The sequence below is a fragment of the Cnephaeus nilssonii genome (genome assembly GCF_951640355.1).
Source record: "Cnephaeus nilssonii genome assembly, chromosome: 7".
NCBI classification, from domain to species: Eukaryota; Metazoa; Chordata; class Mammalia; order Chiroptera; family Vespertilionidae; genus Cnephaeus; species Cnephaeus nilssonii.
In genome coordinates, this window is record NC_137078.1 from 100,297,169 (window position 1) to 100,315,370 (window position 18,202).

Genomic DNA, 18,202 nt, shown 5'->3' on the forward strand with positions numbered 1-18,202 from the left:
GTACGGGTATGTCTGCACACTTGGGGGGAGGGGGGGGAGAGCGAGAGCGCACTCTTCTCAGCAGCACCAGTAACTGCTATAGAAAAGCCTCGTCTTCCCTCTGACACGGAATCAGGCAGAGGTGAGTCGGCCGAGGGCTTTTAGAGAGGAAAAGGAGGATGGCTGTGTAAGCACTGTCTCAATCAAGTTTCTAAATATAGCGCGCTATGGGGCTGTACAGCCAGGGCTTCAAAGGAACAGAAGTATGACAGGCCAATGAGTTCCCCTTAATCAGTTTTAAACTGTGCTATTCCAGAATTTTAGGTTCATGCTGAATATAAATTGGATGTTTTTAAGAAACATAACAACGGGTAAATTTTCCCACTATGCATTATGAAGATGGCAATTTTAGTACTGGGGAAAAATAGGAACTCATATAGGCAAAATGTTAAGACTCTTATTTTCAAATTTCTGTTTTCCAGTTAAAAGTGTCATAAAAAGTAACTTTGCTTTCCCACTGGAAAAGAACTGCTTTTTCATCTTTTTGGAATAACTATACTGACATAATAATTAGATAAATACATGTGCCAGTTTTTAAATCCTGTCTCGGCACCAGGATTGTAACAGCACCTGAGAGTAACCTGAAGTATACACTGGTTCCAAATGCATCTCAGGATTTAATGTAAATAGTTCAACTGACACCGCGAAATGGAAGTGCCAACCAAATCCAGTGAAACACTTCATTATCATTATCTAGCATAATACTCAGGTCTGATATATGACTTCAAAAATTATTTTCTAACCTCCTTCACAATAAAAATAACTAGTGAAGCTCCTGAAATTGACAGATGATTTGCTTGGCTGACAACTATAATTCTAGAGAATGAACCATCTTTTCCAGTCAACCTTCAAATATTTTCTGAATAATAACTTCAGAGACACAGTATAATTTAACTAAAACTTTCTAAAATATACAAAAATATGCAGTCACTTAATAAGGCAAGAAGTAAAGTTCTTGTTTTCATGTTTTATTGCTAAGAATTGAGATTCACATTGCCAAATCCTTTATTTAAATCCAAAGAAATACATGTGACCTTTTCCTTGGAACACCCTGTTGACTTCTGCAAGGGAAATTATAACTATATCAACTCTAACCTGGAAATGATGCATCCATTTTATTTTTGTTCATAATTAATAAAAATTAAATAACTTTGGTTCTGTTATTCAATCAAGTTGATTACAGTTAATCTCTCAACCTCTAGACCAAACTGCTCAAAATAAGTCGATATAACAGTATATCAAACTGCTAGATCTTATCAGGAACATATCTGATCAACTTGGAGTGGTAAAATTCAAAGGAAGCGCTACAATTTTCTGTTTAGCTCTAATTATTATGTGCTTAGATTTAATTAGCAGGATAGGAACTGATTCAGGGAAACATAGCCACATATTGTTCTATTCAAGTCAGCACAGTGCTCACAGCAGCAAATACTGCCATTACTAATGTCAGACTTTCAAATCATTATTCATCCAAAATACATATTAATTAAGCACCAACTATGTGCCAGCATTGGTAGGATTTCTCTTTATTCTTTTCCAAAGAGATTCTCCAAAATGAATTAAACTCCGTTGTAATTATCCAAAAGATATTTAAAGGTTTAAAAAATAAGTTTTTTAATAGAAAAACATAACTAGTTTTGCTCTTTAACAACCCCTTTCCTCTTCTTACAGAGTGTGATCATCAAACCTGACCCTTCCTATTCTTAGGTGGCCCAGATTTATGCTTTTTTTCTGTTGATCTTATTATTAAATCTCTGCCCCAGGTTTAGGTCAACTCATAACCCAGGCTCAATAAACTTCTATTTATCTGCATTTACATTTCCATCTAAAATATGTGTGCAGGGGCAGCTAAAGTGGGGTTTGGAGCTTTGTAATCGACTACGTCAATTTGAGTTTGGGAGCATCTTCTCCTGCTTCATCCCATTCAATGTCCATGGAGCTACACGTGACCAGGTAAGTTTACTTTCTGCTATTTCTGAGGGAGTAAACATTTGTGGGACTCCATATCAGGCATCCAGGAGGAGTTTACATGGCATGCTCTCATTTAATCCTCCCAAGAACCCATCAGGGCATAATCACCCCATTTCACAGATGAAGAGCCAGAGGTTCAGATTAATTTGCCCAAGATCCACAACTAGTAAGTGGCTCAGATGGGATTCAAACATGACCTGTGGCTTTTCCCGGAATTTGACACCAGAGTTACAGAATCATTGTTTCAATATGTAACACTGCAGAGTGCTCTGAATTTCCCATGTGGTTAAACCCTTTGCCTTTTTTAATCCTCACATAAAGGTTACAAGGGGAGTATTATTTGCTACCCCCAGAAGGATTAAGTAACTCATCTAAGATCACACAACAAGTTAAAGGCAGAACCTCAGGTCTTCTAAGTCCTGATCACACTACAATGCCAGAAATACTCGAGCTGCCAAGCCCACCCCTTCCTGTAAGTCAAAAGCTTTTCAAATCCTACCTTCTAGAGGTGGCACGGTGTTGAGAACACAGTAGGTGCTAGTTCCGCAGAATACACTTTGGGAAACGCTCTAAGGAAACAGAAAATAAAATGTAAAACTAATCTTTGCAAAAGATACACACTGGCTCTTCTGTGATCTTCCTGCCCAAGATGCACAACGTGGACCTAATCATGAGGAAACATCAGACAAACCCCAAAGGAGGGACAGTCTACAGAATGACTGGCCTGTACTCTTCGATGAAGAGTGTCAAGGCCATGAAAGCCACAGACTGAGAGGACTGCTGTGTCTTAGAGACAGAGGAGACGACCGAGTGCGGCCCAGAGGTTACCACCGGGCCAACCGGCATAACGGGCACAGCATCTGAGGGTGGGATGGTAGAAATGTCTCGATGTTAGTTTCCTGGGTGATCACTATGTTATGGTGATGGAGAAAATGCTCTGGTTTGCAGGAAATACAAAAGCATTTGAGGGGGGGAAGGGGTGAAACATATTGGCAACTTATTCTCACACAGTTCAAGGGGAAATGAGTTCTTTGCACCACACCTACAATTATTCTGTAGACTTGAATGTTACGAAATTTAGAATCTATGTGTGTGAAAAAAGACATATGCAGGGAATATGCATTACTTGTAAAAAAAATTTTAAAGGAAGCATTAAGTGATGTACACAGTAAATCTTTACTAAGAAGAACCAATGCCATATTCATTTTGCAGTTCAGTCCATATTCAATGACAATGTTAACCATTTCCCAAGAGTAAACCCAACACCCAACTCATTCAAGAGAATCTACTGAGTGCCAGCTAACAGAATGGCAGGTGCCGCAGGTCAGGAAGTTGGAGAACAGGTCTCTGCTCCCAGGCTGCTTCATGTAGGTAAAATTTTAGTGTTCATACAAGAACCGGCACAATGGTAACTTTAAAAAAGGAAAACCATCTCTGTGAGTCTTGCCAACCAATTATTTTCAGTCCTAATATACTTTTCTTTTGCTTGCAGTATTAAATGTTTAGATTATTCATCCTGCATTAAAACAACATATTTACATACCTAGAAAACCAAGGACTATTTAGACTTTCAACAACCACTTCAACATTTTTCTCTACAATATAAATAGCTCAGTTCTCTCACTTACTAGCTGTCATTTGGAATGTAATTACCTCTGTATTACCTCATCAAAAAAGGTAGCAAGACATGGCTCAGTGGTTGAGCGACCTATGAACCAGGAGGTTACTGTTTGATTCCCGGTCAGGGCACATGCCTGGGTTGCAGGCTTGATCCCCAGTAGGGGGCATGTAGGAGGCAGCTGATCAATGATTAGCTCTCATCATTGATGTTTCTCTCTCTCTCTCCCTCTCCCTTCTTCTCTGAAATCAATAAAAATCCTATATAATAAAAGCCTAATATGCTAAGTGTCTGGTCATCCAGTAGGCCATTCAACCAATCAAAGTGCAATATGCTAATGATATGCTAAGGCAGCTCAACTGTTCGCTATGACATGCACTGACCATCAGGGGGCAGATGCTCTGACTGGTAGGCTATCTTGCTGCTAGGGTCTGGCTGATAGGGCGAGACTGAGCAAGAGGGGCGGGACATGCCCTGGAGTCCTCCCACAGTTCCTCCCCAGCTGGCCAACTCCCCATGTCCCTCCCTGGCCTGATTGTGCACCAGAGGGGTCCCTCGGCCTGGCCTGCACCCTCTCACAATCCAGGACTCCTCAGGGGATGTTGGGAGAGCCGGTTAAGGACCGATTCCACAGGCCAGGCCAAGGGACCCCACTGGTGCATGAATTCATGCATCGGGCCTCTAATATACATATATATATGTGTATGTGTGTGTGTGTGTGTGTATTTTTTTTAAGGTAGCAAGGACAGCCCTCTCTCTTAGATCACAGGGTTGTTGGGAGAATTGAATGGGATAAAGCATACAATAGTGCTTTCAATTCAAAAGTACCACACCAACATAAAATGTTACTAAGGTCAATAAGAGTAATCTCCAACAATGTTAACGTTTTCTAAGAACTAAAATTTTGTGCCAAAAAGAATTGAAATCTGACTAACGTTAACTTGCACAAATTTTTAATTTTCCTCCTTATATTCATGGTCAAGTGCTTCACCATAAGTAAGTCCTTCTCCACAATGTGACTCTTAGCTACCAGGATAAGGATCCGCTTCCTACTTACTTTCTGTTTCCAGAAAGTTCTTGTTGCAGGACTTTTACCAGCCTTCTATTCGATTTAATCGATAGTGGTTAACTGCTGACTGGCAACCTGTGGCAGCATCTTTAGTAACCACCTGTTACTAAGCTAGCATCTGGGCCCGAGGACGCTCCCTAGGAACTACGGGCAAACCTCAGAATCCAAGTCCCTGTGGGAAATTCACACGTCCCTTCCCGGGACTGTGAGCGTGGAATGAGAGCACATTAGGAGAAGTGGTTCACATCAAGTCAGCAGTACCCTACTTCACGGAACACGTGCAAGAGCCGCCAGCAACAGCCTTCTCACCGCATTACTGCAACATCTCATCTTAATGTGGCTTCAGAATTGAAACGAAATTTCATCATGTTAAAACGAATGTCTTACATTCAAGGCTTAACATTTTCTGGCTTCCTATTACCAAAAAAAGACAGCATGAGCTTACCACTTATCAAGACATTTTAACAATGGCCTTAACATCAGAAGTTTTACAAATCACTAATGTGTAGTGGAACACACTAATAAATGGCTTCCCAAAAAGGACATTGATACCTTACTTCAAAGTTTGATGATAGATAAACCAGTGGCAAAATAGACCAAGTAACAAATCCGAAGAATTAAACACCAAAAATAACATGTAACAGAAATATCACGAACAACCAACCATGATCTCTCTAAGCACTGGCATAATAAAGTGTCTGTAATAGTTTAGTTTAACCAGGACAGAAACTCACTCCCACAAGTGAGTGATACAAATGCCGTTCTAGCCTCAAAATAACCAGGTTCTCAAGACAAGCCTAAAACACAGGAAACCCACACCAGAAGGGACTGCCTCGTGTTAACCGGGGCCAGACTCCGAGGGAGGTCCTCTCCCTGGACCCCTTGACATCTGCTGACGACACTGAGCGGAAGTGGCCCCGATACGAGGGTCTGGAGAACTGGAGCCCAGCACCCCAGTTCCACCACCCCAGCTGAGAAGTCCAGGCAAACAGCTGACCTCTCTGCCCACAGAACAGCAGGGAGGGGGAAGCACAAGCTCAATGGCAGGAAGGTCTGGGTTCAAGTCCTCCCGCTGCCCTCTCTGGCTGCCTCTGAATCCCAACTCAGATCCCTGATCCTTCAGGAGCCTCCGCCCGCTGACCGGGTTAGGCCCTGCTGGTGCCACCTGCGTAGCCTCTTTCCATTTGTTCTTCAAACATCAGAGTACCTAACTCGTGCCAGACACCATCCTAAGAGGTGGGACCCAGCAATAAAAAGACAAAGGTCCTAATGTTGTGGGGTACATGCCCAGTGGGGGGTGGGGAGTGTAAGGTGATAGCGCTGTGAAGGAAAGAACATGGGCGGCGTGCCGGGGAAACACCAGGTCGGGGACGCATGTTTCTGGCTGTACAACCCGGCGTGGAGCATCCAGAAACCTGGGTTCTCTCACTAGCCCGCCGCGCGGCCCTCGGCTGGGCTGCACAGCACTCACTCCAGGAGACTGTTCACACTGTGAGGCCCAGGCTGCAATCCTGACCCGTTAAGTCAGAATGTGTGGGCGTGGGACCCAGGCATCAGGATTTTTTAAGGTTCCCAAGTAAACCAAGGTGTATCCAAGCTCGGGAGCCACTGAAATAAATAGTCATGTGACTCCGGGCAACCCTAACTGTCCTGGTTTTCTCCAGAGTGAAATGGGAGTTGACCTGAGCAGTGTGTCCACCTTCAATGTGCATGCAAGTCACCTGAGACCTAGCTAAGAGGCGGGTTCCGGTTCACAGGTCTGAGTGGAGCCTGCGCTGTGCCTCTAACGCTGCCAGGTGAAGCCCGTGCTACGCCCCGAGTATCAGCTACTACTAGATGATCTAAAAATCAGGCATTCGATCTAAAAAGGACCCTTCCAGGCCCTTCTTGTGTCCCTGTAATTTTCTTTTATTTACTTATTTTGAGTTAATCCTCACCAAGGATATTTTTTCCATTTATTTTCAGAGAGAGTAGAAGGGAGGGAGGGAGGGAGGGAGGGGAGAGAGAGAGAGAGAGAAAATCGATGTGAGAGAGACACACATCAATTGGTTGCCCCAGACCAGGGCCAGGGCTCGAACCTGCAACTCAAGTTTAGGGCCATGACCTGGAATTGAACTCGACGCTCTGACCACTGAGCACACTGGCCATGGCACCCCTGTAACTTTCTAAATAAAATTCCTCTTGTAAAAAAATATAAAATATATAAATATAAAAAAGACCCTTTCAGTCCTAGCATTCCGCAACCGCATAATTCCATGAAATTACTTCTATCAGTTAACACCAACTGTAATACAAAACTATGCCAGAATATCCAAGCAAGATCATTAAAAGAAACTAGATGGATGGTTGATTGTGATAATGTCCAGTGTCTCTAAGAAGTGGCCAAGAGGGGAAAGACAGCCGCTCTGTCAAGTAGATCCCCTGCCTTCAAAAAGTGCACTATCAATTGGAATGAGGAGCCCCAGCGGGTGGCTCAGTGGGTTAGAGTGTCTTCCTGTGCACCAAAAAGGTTGCAGGTTCAGTTCCCAGTCAGGGCACATGCCTAGTTGGTGGGTTCGATTCCCAGTCAGGGTGCATACAGGAGGCCACCGAGCAATGTTTCTCTCTCTCTCCTTCCCCCTTCCTCTCTCTCTAAAAAATCAACTTATAAAAAAACATATCCTTGGATGAGAATTTTTAAAATGGAATGAAGAAATAACGCATGACTTATTAAAGGCTGACGTGGGGGCACATGGCAGCAGTACAGAATCCAGTAGCCACCTGTGCACCAAGCACAACGTCCGCGGAGACATGAACTGTCTTCTTCATTTTTGTTTCCGTCCAGGACGTCACATGTAGCCACATTCCTGATGTATATAGTCTTTGGATGTTGCAATAAATGAACAAAATGCTATGTAATAAGGAGTGATTACAGGCTTGTAAACAGAGAAGTAGCATGATGAAAACTGTATTTACAGTTCTTTGAAATAAGGACTGAGAATGTTTAAGTCTCCACAGAGTCCCTTTAAAGCTAACTGAGGACCCACAGAGCTTATTAAATCAAAGACGGAGAGAGGCTACACTGAATGCAATAAACCACTTGTATCAATTAGAAGTGATGCATTGAAAAAACTTTTTCATGTATTTTACCATGACGTAAACTGATTCTTAAAATTCACTGGTCAGTACATATTACCTGACACATAAATAATCAAAATTAAGCAGAGTCTCAAATCCTTAGCCCCTTCACTAACCTCACCAGTTTGGCCTAGCATTCCAGGCATCATGCCTCCATCAGTTAGGGAGGCTAGCTCAGAACAAACTGTATCATGGCTCAAGCACCATAAATATGTACTTGTTCATGTGAAGTCCCAACCAGGTGTGCCTGACCAGCAGCGAGCTCTCCTCCGAGCAGAGGCTCTGGCACCGACGCTGCCCCCATCCTGGGGCAGGAGCCCTCCTGGGGCACCGGCTGCTTCTGCACCAGCCAGCAGGGAGGGCAGGGCACAGACAACGGTGCCCGGAGGGTTTACGGGCCAGGCCTGGAAGTGGCCCACTTCTCTGCTCCCCCTGCTCCATTGGCTAGGATTTGGCCACAAAGCCACACCTAATTGCAAGGGCGGCTGGGAAATGCAGTCTGGCTCCATGCCCAGGAAGGGAGATGGAGTTCGTAATCAGCGGGCAGCCTCCGCCACGGTGCCATTTGTAAATGTGTGTGTGTGTGGGGGGGGGGGGGGGGGGGGGCGGGGGTAATTACAGAACAGTCATTCCTCTCAGAAATGCCTCCTGTTAATCTACAACTCCACCATTAGTAAGCCCTAACGCCACTCAGCATCTAAAACCAACCGAGCAGTTTTTCTTCTCTGATAACTATTTTTCTAACATATTCAGAATAAGACAGTAACAAGGGCATCCTTAAAGGGATGTCTGGCTTTTCATTCTGGTATCTCCAGTACTTAAGGGCTGGCTAATAATAGAAGCTCAAATATTTTTTAAATTCCTGGATGAAGACATTCCCAGAAGTGCACGGAAAGGAACAAGAGTGGCCCCATCTCTTGCCCTGCTGATGAGGATAGTTACTAAAGGCCATGGTCATCTTAAGAACCTCTCTCCCTCTCCTACGGCCACCCTGAGTGGCCACCCATCCTCTGGTCTCTGAACAATGAAGCAATAAGACAAAATACTCGCAGTATTATTCACAGACACCACCAGAAGGAACACTCCCATGTGTGGCTGAGCACAGGGCTGCTAGACCAAAGGGCACGCGGTCTGGCACAGGCCACGTCCTGGAGACCCTCCACAGCACGGGGCCAACGACCTCGGAGGCGGGAAAACCAACACGTTCTCCAAACACGGCAACTTCATCCTTTTCTGAGCCCCAAAAGGGTAGTGGGGGGAGGGGGAGGGGAGCATATGCTCCAGTACAAAAATATTTTCTACTCACATAGTACCTCTTTTCAAGAAGTTTAAAATACACCGTAAGTGCTACTATAATAACCTTCGCAACATTCCTATGGGATAGAGACAAAATTAAAGTGTGTACCCCAGTTAAAGGGAAAAGCCTGGTAGGTGAATGACTTCACGCTACAAAGGCCGGCTAATAAGAAAGTGAAGAGTAACCTCTATGGTATTTGGGGCACAGACCATTTTAGGCTCTCAAATTGAGTTCAACGCCTAGAATTGAGTTCAAAAGCAAACAAGTAGCTAAAAAAGACCATAAAACTACTGACGTTCTAAGAAGCTTACACAGAAATTAATACTACAATAGTTCAAGCCTGATTTATGACCTGAGAAATCACATTAATTGATTCACTATTACCAGATTCATGTAAAGCGTATTTAAAGTGATTTCAGAATGAAAAAATTATTCTTTCCAGATATGAATCACAGGATCACAGAACTTGCATAAATTTAATTTGGCTAGGAAGCCAGTATACTCAATATTCTGAAAATAATCAAAGAGCACTTATTAAGTGTCCACATTTGTACAAATACATTCCAGTAGGGCATATTCAGAAAAAAGCTACACAGAATTTAAAATGACATTGTTTTAGGCAGCACTGTCATTCCTGGTACCAATGATAACCATTTTTTAAAGCCCTCAAAAATAGAGTCCTGTAAAATATCAACAAAACCAACCCAACAAAGCAGGCATTCTACTTGGTATTATGTACGTATAACAAGCATTGTCACATAGAAAATCCCGCTGTGGTCCCATGGGGAGCAGAGCAGACATCATGCCGACCCTAGAAAAGGAGACGCCAAGGCACGGCACAGACGCTTGCCAAGGGCACCGGCCAGGGAGCGGGAGCGGGAGCGGGAGCAGCGGAGCGGGAGCAGCGGAGCGGGGGGAGCGGGAGCAGCGGAGCGGGGGGAGCGGGAGCAGCGGAGCGGGAGCAGCGGAGCGGGGGGAGCAGGAGCAGCGGAGCGGGAGCAGCGGAGCGGGAGCAGCGGGAGCAGCGGAGCGGGGGGAGCGGGAGCAGCGGAGCGGGAGCAGCGGAGCGGGAGCAGCGGGAGGGGGAGCGGGAGCGGGAGCAGCGGAGCGGGGGGAGCGGGAGCGGGAGCAGGAGCAGCGGAGCGGGAGCAGCGGAACGGGAGCAGCGGAGCGGGGGGAGCGGGAGCGGGAGCAGCGGAGCGGGAGCAGCGGGAGGGGGAGCGGGAGCGGGAGCAGCGGAGCGGGAGCAGCGGAGCGGGAGCAGCGGGAGGGGGAGCGGGAGCGGGAGCAGCGGAGCGGGAGCAGCGGAGCGGGAGCAGCGGGAGGGGGAGCGGGAGCAGCGGAGCGGGAGCAGCGGAGCGGGAGCAGCGGAGCGGGAGCAGCGGGAGGGGGAGCGGGAGCGGGAGCGGGCCCCCCCCCCCGCCCCCCGCACTGCCGCTGTGCTGTCTGCGAAGAACACAGGCCCTCACCCTAGGAAGGCACTAATGCTTCCCCAAAGGAACAATGCGAACTCCAGGCCAGTGGCTGGGACAGAAAAGCCCCAGCACTGAGAAGACACAGAGGACCCTGCGGAACGTCACAGCTTCCTGGAGCCGAAGCCGGGCTCGCCGTCCTAAAGGCAGGCTGCAGCGCATGGTGTCACCTGGTGGGAAGGCTTCCCTTGCTTCTCCAACACGTTTTGGCCCAAACTGCAGGCCACCTATCACTAGCCGCTACAGCCCAAAACACCAAAGCTCACCAAAGCCAAGGGGGAGAGTGGCACCGATTCCCACTGCAGAGCAGGAAAACGGCAGCCACGCTCCCAAATGGAACTTGGCTCCACGGAAACCCCACCTCATCCACGCGCAGCCAGAGCCAGTGAGGAAGCCAAGATGCACTCTGAGGCCAGGAGATCTTCACAAAGTCACCCACAAACGCTCACGTGCTTCCCCGTGAGAAGGGCTTCCAGACCCGAATCCCCGGCTTGATTACTACTCAACTCCTCACAGTCCTAATAGTCAGGCTGCTACGCCCAGAGAAGATCAGAAGCCACACAGGGGAGGGGCAAGGATAGCTGGAAAGTGACAGAGAGGGAGAAGTAAAAGAGTGACAAGGAATAGCAAGGACAGATTTAAAAAATAAATAAGAAATGAAAACTTCAAGGACTTGAAAGGTGTCGCAGTGTGGGGTCGTTTATCATAAAAGCCAACAGTCCAGTCGAAAGGCCCTAACAACATCACAGTGTTAAACACAGGCCAGTCCAATAACTCGCACCACAGTGAACCCACGTTAACAGGGGCCTGGCCGCAGAGCACGGGGAAGGAGACCAGAGGACCCGTCGGCCTGCGTGCCCCTTCCTCACGTAAGAGATCCGTGTGTGCTACCTCACGTGATCCTCACCAACACCGAAGGCAAGCCGCACAGACACCTCCACTGGCCCGGAATCTGCTGGGAAAGAATTCAACCTTAGCAAGACCAAGGGTTTACCAACGGCAATTATCACACAGTCTGTTAACTCACCTCACAGGAGTGGCACCTACCCCCAGCCCTGGTCAGAACAGAGAGGGCAGGGAAGGCTTGCTGAGAGGGTCACCACACCCACAGGGCTGTATGTGAACGTGCCACCTGCAACTTCCCCTCCCAGACTTCCCTCTCTAAAAGCGCCCACCCTGACCTCTGCATCTTTCGGACGAACTGTTCTATCTAATGCTGCCTAGTGCCAGACCCCTCCCTACTTGTAGGAAAACTTCATGGTGGGCCCGTGATCCCCAGCTCTTGTTTAAACACACAGCTTTGTAAGCCCCGCCCCTGGGTGAGCCCGGGCCCAGTGGCTTGCTTCTCACCACAGAACGGGCACGGGTGCTGACGTCACTGCTGTGCTGAGGACAGAGATGGTGCCTCCTGTCTTGCTGGCGGCATCTCCTTTCGGACCTGCCGGCTCTGATGAAGCTCGTTGCCAGACTGGAGAGGCCCACACGGCAAGGAACTGAGGGTACCTCTGGCCAACAGCCCACAAGACGGAATCCTTCAAACCACCGTGCGGGTTTGCGGGGGGGGGGGGGGGGGCCTTTCCCAATGGAGCCTTTGAATATGAGCCCAGCCCGACCAACACCCTGATGCAGCCTGTGAGGCCCTGAAGCAGGGGACCTAGCCTGAACTCCTGACCCCAGGATCAGGTGATAAATGTGTCTGTTCTAAGTCACTAAGTTTGGCAATTTGTTACTGCAGCAATAGATAACTAATACACCATAGTCCATCAGGTCCCAGGGATTTCTTTTCTCAACTTGGACTTAATCAATCATTTCACTACCATTTTTACCAGCACTCTGCATTTACCACAAAATCCTTGAAAGAATTATCTTATTCTCTTGCTACCTCTTTCTCATTCTCTCGCCTCACTACCTGACAAAATCATCACCTTTTCCTCAGTCTTCATTCTATTCAAACTCTGCAGCATTACAACTGAGAACCTCCTCACAATCTCTGCACTTAGCACCGCTGACTTTATGTTCTTGTTCTGTTACCTCTCTGACCATTCTTTCTCAGTCCCCACTGGTGCTCTCCCCTCCGGTGACACTTAAATGGAAGCATTCCCCACATTTCTGCCCTCAAGTCCCTTCCCTTTTCTCATAACAACTTTACTCCTACTGTGACTTCTCCTAATTTGTTGAACTGATTCATTCATCCTTTTAATCAATAGGCACTGTTCTGGGCAGAGGTGTCCAATGAGCAAGACAAACAAAGTCCCTAGTCCCATGAACCTTATGCACTCTACCAGGCTGTGCGGGCTATCTCTATCTGCCCCTCCAGATCTACTCACCAGCCTTCCCCACCCTGCCCTGTGCCAAGGAAGCTGACCTCTATGGACTCCATGACCAGGCTCCCTTGCTCTCTGAAAGCTCAATGAAGAAGACAACAACAGGCAATATGAATGACTTCGACCCACATTTCCAATGTCATGTTGTATACCAGGGATGGGGAACGCCTGGCCGTGGGTCGTATAAGACCCTCAAAATCATTTGGTCTGGCCCTGCCAAGGCATTAGGGGTAAGTTAATTAAACGTTTGACCAAATATAGCAGGCTAATATTTAAACTGGTAATTTTGTATGTTATGAATGGCCCCTGGCAGAAAAAAGGGCCCCCACCCCTGCTGTATACCAACATGCTGAGGCTACCTCATGTCATTTACTTACCCAATTAGAACCAGTACATTGGCATCCAGTCTCCCCAAAACAGATCCCTCCTGTATTCCCCACCTCAGGTAACGGCCTCACCTAAGTCCAGTTAAGGTTCAAAAGCTAGGAGTCACCTTCAATTCTCCTCATCCCTCAAGGTCCAGTCTAGCAGTCATAAAATAGTAGCTCTCTCTCACACACACAACTCAGTCACACTAACTCCCTTCTCCAGCCCACTGCTACAGACACTCTTGCCAAGAGCTATTTTCCCAGCTCCAATTCTTCCTCTTTGCTCATTCATCCACTCAACCAACAAATATTATTAAGCCCATCCTAGGTGCCAGATACTCAAGTCTCTGACCTCAAAAGATATAATCTAATTGAGGGAGAGAGAGAAGTGAACAAGCAATTCTAATACCAACTAAAGTATGCAATGGGCAGGAAAGCCAGGGAGTACCACGGGGCACACAAGGGCATGCACTCCAGACTGAAGGAGAGGCAAGATCAGGGAGGCTTTTCAAACAAGTCTCACTTCCGCTGCAACCCAGAGGCCAGAGGGCCAGCGAAGCAAAGCAGCTGTGAGTACGCGTGCGTGTGTTCCGGAGGAAGGCGCACCTTCTAAGTCGAGGCGATGGCAAAGTGCAAAGACCAAAGCCAAGGGGGGGCATGGTGCTCGGGCACAATCAGACTCGGAAAGACGTGCACATGCCGGGCCAGCGGAGAGAGAGCTGGAGAGGTAAGCACACGGCCGTTATTAGCACCTTCACAGAAACTAGACTTTTACCCCATCAACCCCACTCCTGAGCAAGGCCACACACACCTCTGAGAGCCTCTCCGAGAACAGAGGACATAATCCAGACTCCCAGCTGGACTCTCCAAGCCCCCGCAACCTGACCCCTCCCTTCTGTGCCAGGCTCATCTACACACATGCACCAAACTCCAGCCACCCCGTGCCCTCCTGGCTCTGTTCTGTGCCTTTGCTGCGCTTCCGCTGAGTGAATTTCTCCTCCAACTACCATGTTTGCTGTCAGTGATGCCAGTCAAATTCCACCTCCTTCAAGACTTCCCAGTCCCTCCAGGGCCTGATCCCAGCCTGCACCATGACCAGCCTTGAATCAGTCCCATCCACATCTGCTCCCCGCAGATGGGAGGCTTCTAGAGTATACAGAACTGAAGTGAATCTTAATCACAAAAACTAGGAAAATTTTCAGAAAATATTCAATTTACCAATATTGCATTCCTAAGAAACCAACCACAGAAGGTCATGGAAAATAATTATTTTAAGTTATACTAATACAATCCATCAACAGCCTAGATTTCTGTATTTTTTCATATGTATGTTTTATCTCTAAATAAAAACAGCTGCACACTGCCTCATAAGGTTAAAAAACAGTAAGCAAATAAGCTCAGGAAGGTTGAGTTACCTGTTCAAAGTCACGAGGCACTTAAGGGGCAGAATAAGACCAGAGTCAAGTCTTCAGATACTCTTTCTCAAAAACTATAAACAGCCCGAATAGCATCAGAGTATCCCACACATCTCACTAGCCAGCCCACCCAATTACCTACAACTTCTTTCCCTCATTTTCCCTCAATTAATTCCCATTTTCCTTCATAGTTTAACCTAAGAATCTTCCCCCAGCCTCTCAGATTAGTCAAATCCTTTTATGACACATGTACTTCCCTTCATAGCATTCATCTCTTCCCAGCCCCGTATGAGCTGTAATTTCACAGGGCACCTTGATTAATGTCAGTTTCCCCATGAGGGCAGGGACTATGCCTGTCCTCCGCTGTGTCTGGCACTTCAGTATTGTTTGCTGAGTAAATGAACTGACTTGAGAGTATAAGAGTTATTCACATGGCCCCCACAGGAGTACAAGATCCTAAAATATCTCTGACACCTCCAATAAGAATAATATAAATTTTAATGTCAGTTTTACTGTAACATATTCTAAGTCTTTGATAATTATATATTCATATGTGGAATCTGTTAATTCTCTATTAATCAGAGCAAGCGTTAACAAGAATACTACATTTTTTCTAAACATTCAAGACATCAGCAAACTTTCACATCAAAAAAACACAGACCTGCAGACTGTATGAATTAGCTATTTGCTCTCTTGGAACCTGAAAAGTCCATTTCCAGCCTACCAGAGAATTACAATGTCTTACCAAGGCAGCCTATTATAGTAATAAATTAGAACAAAAAAATGTTAAGGCAAGCCACTTGGGTGCTTGAGTTAAGCAAAGAGTAGATCCATAAAAAGGCTTTAGACTCCCCAAACTGTTCCACAGACCTAACAAAATCCCTATCAATATCAAAACTGCCTCTTTTTTAGAAATAGACAAGTTGATCCTAATATTCATGTGGAAATTCAAGGGACATAGAATAGCCAAAACAATCTTTAAAAAAAATCGAGCTGGAGGACAGACACCTCCTGATTTCAAAACTTCCTACAAAACTACAGTAATGAAGACAGCGTGGTATTGGCATAAGGATAGGTGTATAGATCAATAGATTAGAATCGAGACTCCACACATTTATGGTCAAGTGATTTTTGACAAGGGTGCCAAGATACTTCAATGGTCTTTTCAACAAATGGTGCTGGGACAACTGGATATCCACATGCAAAAGAATGATGCTGGAAGTCTACCCACCTCACAACATACACAAAAATTAACTCAAAATGAATCAGAGACTTAAATGTAAGCGCTAAAACTATAAGACTTACAAAAAAACATAAGTGTCAATCTTTATGATCTTAGATTAGGCAATGGTTTCTTAATGATGACAGCATAAGCAACAAGATAAATTGAACTTGATTGTGCTTCAAAAGACACTATCAAGAAAGTGAAAAGACGGCCCATACAATGGGAGAAAATATTTGTAAATCATATATCTGATAAGGGATTGAGACCCAGAATGAATAAAGAACACCTACAACTAACAACCAAAAACCAAACAACTCAATTCAAAAATGGGCAAAAGACATTTCTCCAGAGCAGACAAGACATACAAATGGCCTATAATCACATGAAAGACATTCAACATTAGACATTAGGGAAATGCAAATCAAAACCACATAACATAGCACTTCACATCCACAAGAATAGCTTTAATCAAAAAGACAGATAATAACAAGTGTTAGCAAGGATGTGAAGAAATCAGAATCTTCAGACATTGCTGGCAGGAATGTAATATGATGCAGCCACTTTGCAAAACAGTTTGGCAGTTCCTCAATGAAAGAGAGTTACCACATGACCCAACAATTCCAATGCTAGCTATACACCCAAGAAAACTGAAAACATATGTACACAACACAAAAACATGTGCACAGTGTTCATAGCAGCATTATTCAAAATAGCCAGAAAGTGAAAATAACGCAAATGTTCATCAACTGAAGAAGAGAGAAGTAAAATGTGGCATATTTATCGAGTACTAGAGGCCCAGCGCACGATTAAATCGTGCACGTGTAGGGTCCCCTAGGCCTAACCTGCCATTAGGGCCATGGCCGCTGCCCCGCAAAGCCTCACACGCTCCGCAGACGCTGCCGGCAGCCCGAGACACTCCAGAAGTCGCGGCTGCCGCGGGACCCATCAATGCACCTCCTGGTGAGTCCAGTAGTTGGTCGTGATGCCGTGACAGGCCTTTTATGATATAGATTGTTCCACTATAAAAGGAACCAAGTTCTGATATATGCTACAACATGGATGAACATTGAAAACATTATACCAAAAGAAGCCAGTCACAAAAGACCACATATTGTAAGATATCACTTATATAAAACTAGAGGCCCGGTGCACAAAATTCATACGTGGGGGGGGGGCCAGCCTGCACCCTCTCCAATCTGGGACCCCTCAAGGGATGTCCAACTGCCCGTTTAGGCCCGATCCCGGTAGGATAGGGCCTAAACGGGCAGCTGGACATCCCTCTCACAATCCAGGACTGCTGGCTCCCAACTGCTCGCCTGCCTGCCTTCCTGATTGCCCCTAACTGCTTCTACCTGCCAGCCTGATCACCCCCTAACAACTCCCCTGCCAACCTGATTGATGTCTAACTTCTCCCCTGCCAGCCTGTTTGCCCCCAACTTCCCTCCTCTGCCGGCCTGGTCACCCCTAACTGCCCTCCCCCCTTCAGGCTTGATTGCCCACAACTGCCCTCCCTTGCAGGCCTGGTCCCTCCCAACTGCCCTCCCCTGCTGGCCATCTTGTGGTGGCCATCTTGTGGTAGCCATCTTGTGTCCACATGGGGGCAGAATCTTTGACCACATGGGGGCAGCCATCTTGTGTGTTGGAGTGATGGTCAATCTGCATATTACTCTTTTATTAGATAGGATGTCCAGAACAGGCAAATGCATGAAGAAGAGGAGATTACTGATTGCCTAGAGATGGGGGAGGGGAGGAGGGGGAGTGCCTACTAATAGATACAGGTTTCTTTTTGGAGTGAAGATACTCTGGAAAGAGAGAGTGCAGATAGCTGTACAACTGTATAAGCATATTAATTACCACTGAATTATATATTTTAAGAGAATGAATTTTATGGTATATGAATTATATCTTAATAAAGTTATTAAAAAAGCAATCAAATCCCTTTAAGTACTAAAAGCTACTCTGATGGCTGTGTTTTTAAAACATTACATACTTTCCTCTTTTGGTAAGTAGAACATACTAAGTGTTGCTTTTCTGAATATACTCAAGGTCATCACTAGGAGACACTAATTACTAAACAGCTGTGTAGTATTCAGAAGATTCACGGCATACGGGCTATTAGCCCTTACAAAGAACCTCCAAACTACTGTTCCTTCACAGTCTCCCACCTGTCTACTACAATCTGATGCCTTCCTCTACCATGAGAAATCAAGAAAAACCAGAGAATAGAGGCAGGAAGGATATGCCAGGGAAAAGCCAAACAAACGTGCATACAGGTGGCCACCTACGC

The 18,202-nt window shown here is 46.1% G+C and overlaps 1 protein-coding gene across 9 annotated transcripts in view; it reads right to left on the reverse strand.

Annotated features, from left to right (window-relative positions):
- Window positions 1–18,202, reverse strand: part of CAMTA1 (calmodulin binding transcription activator 1) — a 675,317-nt gene that overhangs the window by 644,303 nt on the left and 12,812 nt on the right. For all 9 annotated transcript variants that reach the window (XR_013813787.1, XR_013813788.1, XM_079777254.1 and 6 more), the window contains exon 2: window positions 2,510–2,579. Coding sequence is in view for 7 of the 9 variants with exons in the window: in XM_079777254.1 (XP_079633380.1) it covers window positions 2,510–2,579 (70 nt within the window). In the remaining 2 variants the exon portion in view is untranslated. The remainder of the gene's footprint in view (window positions 1–2,509; window positions 2,580–18,202) is intronic.